At 44.8% G+C, this 7826-nt stretch overlaps 1 protein-coding gene across 1 annotated transcript in view; it reads left to right on the top strand.

Annotated features, from left to right (window-relative positions):
• Window positions 1–3263: 3263 nt before the first annotated feature.
• Window positions 3264–7826, top strand: part of LOC118405496 (chlorocatechol 1,2-dioxygenase-like) — a 15350-nt gene continuing 10787 nt past the window's right edge. The window contains exons 1-3 of the mRNA XM_035804999.1: window positions 3264–3330; window positions 6694–6919; window positions 7434–7573. Coding sequence (XP_035660892.1) covers window positions 3264–3330; window positions 6694–6919; window positions 7434–7573 — 433 coding nt within the window. The remainder of the gene's footprint in view (window positions 3331–6693; window positions 6920–7433; window positions 7574–7826) is intronic.

Genomic DNA, 7826 nt, shown 5'->3' with positions numbered 1-7826 from the left:
ACATTTGTTTCGACCCATGTGAAACTTTACCAAGGACGCATAACGTTACAAAAGGACACCCCGAAACTTTGGGAAGGGAGGTGGACAAACTTACAGGATATCCTGTGCTACATTTAATGAACTTCCGTCCATTCTTTTCACTCATCTCCAAAATATACACGGTCATCGCTTGCCAGAATGTTTCCAGTACTCTCCAAGCAGAGGTTCGGCTCCGGTTGTGTTTTTTGTTTGTGCGTGTATGTTTTTAGTGTTTTGAGCATTTTATGGGGTTATCTATTTTGTACCGTCTTCTTTGATATGTCTCGCGGCGAAACAAGAGGTTATGCCGAACAAGAGGTTACTTTTTTCTCTGCAGCCCAAAGAGTCCAGAACGAGACTATTCAAGTTCCTACCAGTAGCGAGGTTAAGTTGTCCCAGACGCAGCTTAACCCTTCTTGTTAATCTCATGATCATCTGATGCCGCGCCGCGTGCCTGCGAAGCTGGTGTGTTACGCCGAAGGGCGGTTATACTGGCTATATAGATACAGATACAGATCTTTCCCAGTAGCCCAAGGAGCCTAGAACGAGGCTATCTAGTCCCAGATGCAGGTTAACCCTCCTTGTTAATCCCATTTTCTCCAGCAGCCTAAGGAGCCCAGGACGAGGCTATCTAAGTTCTTATAGTTGCAGAGTAGCCAGGTTAAGTTGTCCCAGATACAGACTAACCCTTCTTGTTAATCTCATCTTTCCCAGCATCTCAAGAAGCCTAGAACGAGACTATTTAAGTTCTTACAGTAGCAGAGTAGCCAGGTTAAGTTGTCCCAGATGCAGGTTAGCCCTTCTTGTCTCCAGCAGCCCAAGGAGCCTAGAACGAGGCTATCTAAGTTTTAACAGTCGCAGAGTAGCCAGGTTAAGTTGTCCCAGATTCTGGGTAACCTAGTAGACTCTCCAAGCAGAGGTTAGGCTCCGACTGTTTTTTGATGATTTTTCGGGCATTTTTATAGGGCTTTCCACTTTGTACCCTTTTCTTGATGTCTCGGGCAACCCTCCTTGTTAATCTCATCTTTCCCAGCAACCCAAGGAGTCTAGAACGAGACTATTTAAGTCCTTACAGTAGCAGAGTACGTCAGGTTAAGTTGTCCCAGATGCAGGTTAACCCTTCTTGTTAATCTCATCTTTCTCAGCAACCCAAGGAGCCTAGAACGAGACTATCTAAGTTCTAACAGTGGCAGAGTAGCCAGGTTAAGTTGTTCCAGACGCAGGTTAACCCTCCTTGTCTCCAGCAGCCTAAAAAGCCTAGAAGGAGGCTATCTAAGTTCTTACAGTAGCAGAGTAGGGCATGTTAAGTTGTCCCAGATGCAGGTTAACACTTCTTGTTAATCTCATCTTTCTCAGCAACCCAAGGAGCCTAGAACGAGACTATCTAAGTTCTAACAGTGGCAGAGTAGCCAGGTTAAGTTGTTCCAGACGCAGGTTAACCCTCCTTGTCTCCAGCAGCCCAAGACGCCTAGAACGAGACTATATAAGTTCTAACAGTAGCATAGAAAGCGAGGTTAAGTTGTCCCAGATGCAAGTTAACCCTTCTTGTTAATCTCATCTTTCCCAGCAGCCCAAGGAGCCTAGAAGGAGGCTATGTAAGTTCCAACAGTAGCAGAGTAGGCAGGTTAAGTTGTCCCAGATGCAGGTTAACCCTCCTTGTTAATCTCATCTTTCCCAGCAACCCAAGGAGCCTAGAAAGAGACTACCTAAGTCCTTACAGTTGCAGAGTAAGTCAGGTTAAGTTGTCCCAGATGCAGGTTAACCCTCCTTGTCTCCATCAGCCCAAGAAGCCTAGAAGGAGACTATCTAAGTTCTTACAGTAGCAGAGTCTGCAGGTTAAGTTGTCCAAGATGCTGGTTAACTCTTCGTATTAATCTCATTTTCTGCAGCATCCCAAGAAGCCTAGAAGGAGACTACCTAAGTCCTTACAGTTGCAGAGTAAGTCAGGTTAAGTTGTCCCAGATGCAGGTTAACCCTCCTTGTCTCCATCAGCCCAAGAAGCCTAGAAGGAGACTATCTAAGTTCTTACAGTAGCAGAGTCTGCAGGTTAAGTTGTCCAAGATGCTGGTTAACTCTTCGTATTAATCTCATTTTCTGCAGCATCCCAAGAAGCCTAGAAGGAGACTACCTAAGTCCTTACAGTTGCAGAGTAAGTCAGGTTAAGTTGTCCCAGATGCAGGTTAACCCTCCTTGTCTCCATCAGCCCAAGAAGCCTAGAAGGAGACTACCTAAGTCCTTACAGTTGCAGAGTAAGTCAGGTTAAGTTGTCCCAGATGCAGGTTAACCCTCCTTGTCTCCATCAGCCCAAGAAGCCTAGAAGGAGACTATCTAAGTTCTTACAGTAGCAGAGTCTGCAGGTTAAGTTGTCCAAGATGCTGGTTAACTCTTCGTATTAATCTCATTTTCTGCAGCATCCCAAGAAGCCTAGAAGGAGACTACCTAAGTCCTTACAGTTGCAGAGTAAGTCAGGTTAAGTTGTCCCAGATGCAGGTTAACCCTCCTTAACTCCAGCAGCCCAAGAAGCCTAGGACGAGACTATCTAAGTTCTAACAGTGGCAGAGTAGCCATGTTAAGCTGTCCCAGGCACATGTTAACCCTCCTTGTTAATCTCATTTTCCTAGCAGCCGAAGGAGTCTTGGAAGGAGGCTATTCTGCGAGTTCTAACAGTAGCAGAGTAAGCCATGTTAAGTTGTCCCAGATGCAGGTCAACCCTTCTTGTTAATCTCATCTTTCCCAGCAACCCAAGGAGCCTAGAAGGAGACTACCTAAGTTCTTACAGTAGCAGAGTAAGGCAGGTTAAGTTGTTCCAGGCGCAGGTTAACCCTACTTGTTAATCTCATTTTGAGCATCTCAAGAAGTCTTGAAGGAGGCTATCTAAGTTCTTACAGTAGCAGAGTAAGTCAGGTTAAGTTGTCCCAGATGCAGGTTAACCTCCTTGTTAATCTCATTTAGTCTCCAGACCCTTGGAGAACCCACAGCCTTGGAAACGGTCCAACCCACTTCTCCAGACTCTCCAAGGTGACAGGGGGGCCTCTGTGGGGTTTCTTAAGTCTCTGGCTCGTTCCTTCTCAAGCCAGGCATCCCCAGACGGAACCCTCGCCGGCCGGTGTCAGCTGGAACCTACCGTGGAGTTGCCGGACTCTCTTCGGGACAGGACGAGCTTTCCGCCGAGCGGGTAAACTTTGGCAGCCGGTAGTAGTTTTACGCGGTAGGAGTTTGTGAATTGGTCATTGCCAGCTGCAGCGATGTTCGCCTTCTTCAGTTTCCTCCTTGTCGGCTGCACCTTGTGTCTTCAAGTTTCCGCCCAGCAAGGTCAGGTTCACTTTGTCTTCCTCTGATGTCTTAAGACAAGTTGGGCCGAATCGCTATGATACTTTACAGTATACGTATATAGGCGCTATGATTATATAATACTTCTTCTTGGATCTGCATTCACTTGAGATAAGCAGGTTGATCATGACTTTTGATCTGACAGGGTCCATGGGTTGTTGAAAAGTTGTAGAAACTGTCTGAACAGGTTGAATAATTTGCAAGATTGGTTAGCTGGCTATAGAGTTACCAATTTGAGTGAAGACGCAACATATCATAATGTAGGTTCAGTTTTGCTTCATTCTCCTTGAAATGCCGTAAGGACCACAAGGTTCAGAGGATTGAGTGAGAGTTCCCTTGAATCTGCATCCACGAGTCATTGGCAGGATAAGTTCAACTTCTTCCAAAATCTTAGATACCGAAGTTCAAACGACTGATCAAGAAGCCAGATTACATCTATTTTCTGACTTAATTATTGATCGGCTGGCTTTCACATCATCAACACAGTGTAGGCATCAATATAACGTCCGCACTCTGAGAGCTATGTCACTGATTGTTTGTGAGATATTTTCAAACAGCTCCCTGTCTACTCTTTTTACAAACTCTTGCCCATTAATTTTCTAATTTGCTCAGTGCAAGGCCACATTAATTTGCAATTAAGATTGTTTTCAACCATTTCTTGGCAACGAAGGCTCACCATGTATTAGCATGTCTTCTCCCTAGTACCTGATCAGAAACACCAAGTATAGGCTCTGTCTGTTTTGTTTGGCAACTTTCTTCCGATGTGTTTAAGCTCCGCGGGACCAAGTTTGCCCTTTCATAGCTGCCAGTAGTAACAGACAGGTTACTGTTACTTGTAACAAGTTTTCACACAGACGGTGTATTTCAGAGGCAACTTCTTCATTAGACTCACTACCTGATCTTTCTCTTCCGACCTGAGTAGTGTTTGTTTCCTGATTTTCTGTCGATGTTTTTCTGCGCTCTGAGAAGTCTGAAACTAAAAATACAATTCAATCTCTAAAACTAGATAAAATGGCCGTTTATTTTAATCCAGTTGTAGAGATTGAAATGTATTTGAATATCGTTTACCTTGATGTCTAACCTTCATAAACGTAACGGGCATTTTGTTTGAGAGAATCTCAATTTTAGACATATCATGGATTTCTGTGTCTATGTTCTGTAGCCGGGGCTTCAGTTGACTTGCTACCTGATCTTTTTCTTCCTACCTGTGCCCGCTAGTGTTTTTTTTCCTAGTTGACAATCATCTGTCGATGTTTTGAAACTCTCAGAGATTCGAAGCAAGTCATTTCAATACTAAACATATTGTGGATTTCTGTGATCTGTATCCGGGGCTGCAGCTAACTTCTTACCTGATCTTTCTCAGATCTCTTCCGACCTTGTAGGATAGTAGGTTTCTTCCTTGTTCACTAATCTCCAAGTCCTGTTCGCGTTCCTGAAGAGCTTAGTGAACAAGGCTACAGATCATCTACAATATGTCTAAAAATTGAAATTCTCTCCAACAACGTAAGCATTATGTTAGCCGGGGCTTCAGCTGACTTGTCACCTGATCTTTCAGTTTTCTGACCTTGTAGGCTAGTAGGTTTCTTCCTTGTTCACTAATCTCCGATTTCCATTCGTGTTCCTGAAGAGATTGGTGAACAAGGCTACAGATCATCTACAATATGTTTAAAATTGAAATTCTCTCCAACAACGTTAGCATTCTGTTATCCGGGGCTTCAGCTAACTTATATAACCTGATCTTTCAGTCTTCCGACCTTGTAGACTAGTAGGTTTCTTCCTTGTTCACTAATCTCCGGATCCTGTTCGTGTTCCCCGACCCTGAAACTTTCAGACTAAACAGTAGACCGATATCAGGCTAGTAACAGAAGCCAGCTGCTGACACAAGGCTGACGTGACTGTTGGTAATGGTCATCAGGTTCAGGAATGTTAATTCTGACTTCTGTTTCAGGTTTACACCAATGAAGGCCACAAGAGTCCAATATCATGGTTCTTCTCTTGTTTTCTGATAAAATGAGAACAGCACATTAAATGTGGAACAACCACCAAACTCTGACATTGTGACATTATCATAACTGTTGTCTCAAGTTTTACCAGTGGTACCTATAGTAAAGTCTAAAATTAATTATTTGAATTATCTGTCTGGGGTCCATTACCAAGGCTGGGCAATATGCGAAAAGTCTCAATTCTTCTAAGCGTCATTTATACATGTACAACGATCAGTCTTCACGCATAATGTTTCTTACCAACACAGATGCACTTTCATGCCAGGAGATTCATTGTGTGAAGCACTAAACTCGTGCATGTTATAATTAAAGGCCGCCAGGGTCACGGATGTTTTGTTCTGACTTCTGTTTCAGGTTTGCACCAATTAGGCCACACCAGTTCAATGTTGCGGTTCTCGTATTCACGGCTCCATTTCTTTTCCGATGTAAGAAAAAAGTGGCAACGTGAATCAGCCCCCAACGGCCACATGTTAGCACCAACATTTGTCTAGGGTTGTGATAAGATAAACTAAAATTCGCGTTTGAATCATGAACCAGTCTTGTATGTTAGGTTTGTTGAGCTGGACCTTGTTAAGATGGGCTGCAGTTGGGAGGGGGTCAGCAGACAATACCGAACAAAAACCAGTGAAAGTCAGTAACCGCCCGTCTGTGTGAGCAGATGATGATGAGGATGATGATGTTAAGTATGTGCACTTGGTTCTTGTGGTGTTATATGGATGACCACAAAATGTTAGTTTTATTTCCTCTCTTATCATGCTCCACCGATCTCCCATGAAAATCCCTCAACCAAGGGTTTATTTTGATGTGGCCTAAAGCTGGCCTTCACAGGGACAAGTTTGTCTGTTCTTTGAGACTACTTACAGAGATCCCCGACAGAATCCAGGGTTTCCAAGTTCAAGCTCGTAATAGAAAACTCGGTAGCCGAGGTCTCACCCTTGCGAAACGTCTAGAGACATGCTTCTTATCCTGGTGACTTAAATAGGTGGCTAAGACGTCCTGATTGCCTCTTAAAGACGTCTGGAGACTTGCTCCTTATCCTGACGACTTAAGTAGGTGGCTAAGACGTTCTGATTGTCTTAAAGACGTCTGGAGACATGCTCCCCGTCCCGAAGTGGCTCTAAGACGTCCTGACTACTTAAGACGGTAGCTTAAGACTTGTGCCAGACCCGCTGTATCTGGTATGGTAATTGTCCTTCTGTCAAAGGGTATCTTTGCAGAAATGTTCGAATTCAAATGCGATCAAAATTCCAGCGTTTTGTGTTATAAAGAATGGGTTGAACTGCTAGCCAAAATGCTTACAGTAACTATTGTTAAAAGATTAAAAGTTTACTGTTTCCCCTAGGCACCAACGAAACCGTTGCCGTGACGACCGTTGCCATGACGATCGTTGCCGTCACTGCGGGCACCGACAGAGAGGTGCCCCTTGGGGCAGAGTCGGTGGTTCTGCCCTGTCGGTACACGGGGCGGGAAGGGGCGCCCCCTAGCGTGAGATGGTGGAAGGAACCAGAAACGCCAGGCCAGCCGAGAACGGAGGTTTATGACGTCACAAACGACTTGGCACACGATGGGTGAGTCCTTTTTGTTAGAACGTCTAAGAAATCAGTTTATCTTTGCCGCTGTTCCAGGTGTTCTATGTGAGCGGGGGGCCATGGTGACGAGTCTATGCTTGATGGTAACCATGGTGATTCTAGTGTTCTGTGTGTGTTGGCAACCATTAATATATAAAAAATTGATACCCTTCCAGGTGTTCTATTTAAGATGGTAATGATGGTGACCGTTCTAGGTGATATTAATCATGGTGTTCATTCTTAGGTGTTATATGAGAGATGGTGACCATGGTGACCATTCTGTGTGTGTTGGTAGCCATGGTGTGATGGTTGAGAATGTGCTGGTAACCAGCAACCATTCTAGGTGTTCTATGAGAGATGGTGACCATGGTGACCATTCTATGTGTGTTGGTAGCCAATGTGTGATGGATCTAGGTGTGACGGTAACAGCAGTGACTGTTTTAGGTGTTCTATGTTACATGTTAACCATAAAGACCATTCTAGGATGGTAGTAACCATGGTGACCATATTCTAGGTACCTCGGTCGTGCAGAGGTTGTGGACCAGGCCTCCCTGCGGCTGCTGAAGGTGACCTTGGCGGATGCGGGGACGTTCGTCTGCACCGTGGAGGGGGACGGAGGCTACGCCGAGGGGTTCGTCAGGCTGGGGGTACAGGGTTCGTATGGAGTTTGTGAGAGCGCGCTTGTGAAATCTACATGTGTGTGAGTGTGTGTGTGTATGAGTGTTTGTGTGTGTGTATGTGTGTGTGTGAGACTGCGCGTGTGATACTGTGTGTGTGTGTGCGTATGTGTGTGCATGAGTGTGTGTGTGTGTTTTGTGTGTGTGTGTTGTGTTTGTGTGCAATTGTGTGTGTGTTTGTGTGTGTGTGTGTGCATGTGTGTGTGTGTGTGTGCATGTGTGTGTGTGTG

This window comes from Branchiostoma floridae, chromosome 18 (genome assembly GCF_000003815.2).
Source record: "Branchiostoma floridae strain S238N-H82 chromosome 18, Bfl_VNyyK, whole genome shotgun sequence".
In the NCBI taxonomy this organism is placed as follows: Eukaryota; Metazoa; Chordata; class Leptocardii; order Amphioxiformes; family Branchiostomatidae; genus Branchiostoma; species Branchiostoma floridae.
The sequence above is the reverse complement of the archived record's forward strand: the minus strand, read 5'-3'. Positions and strand labels throughout refer to the sequence as shown.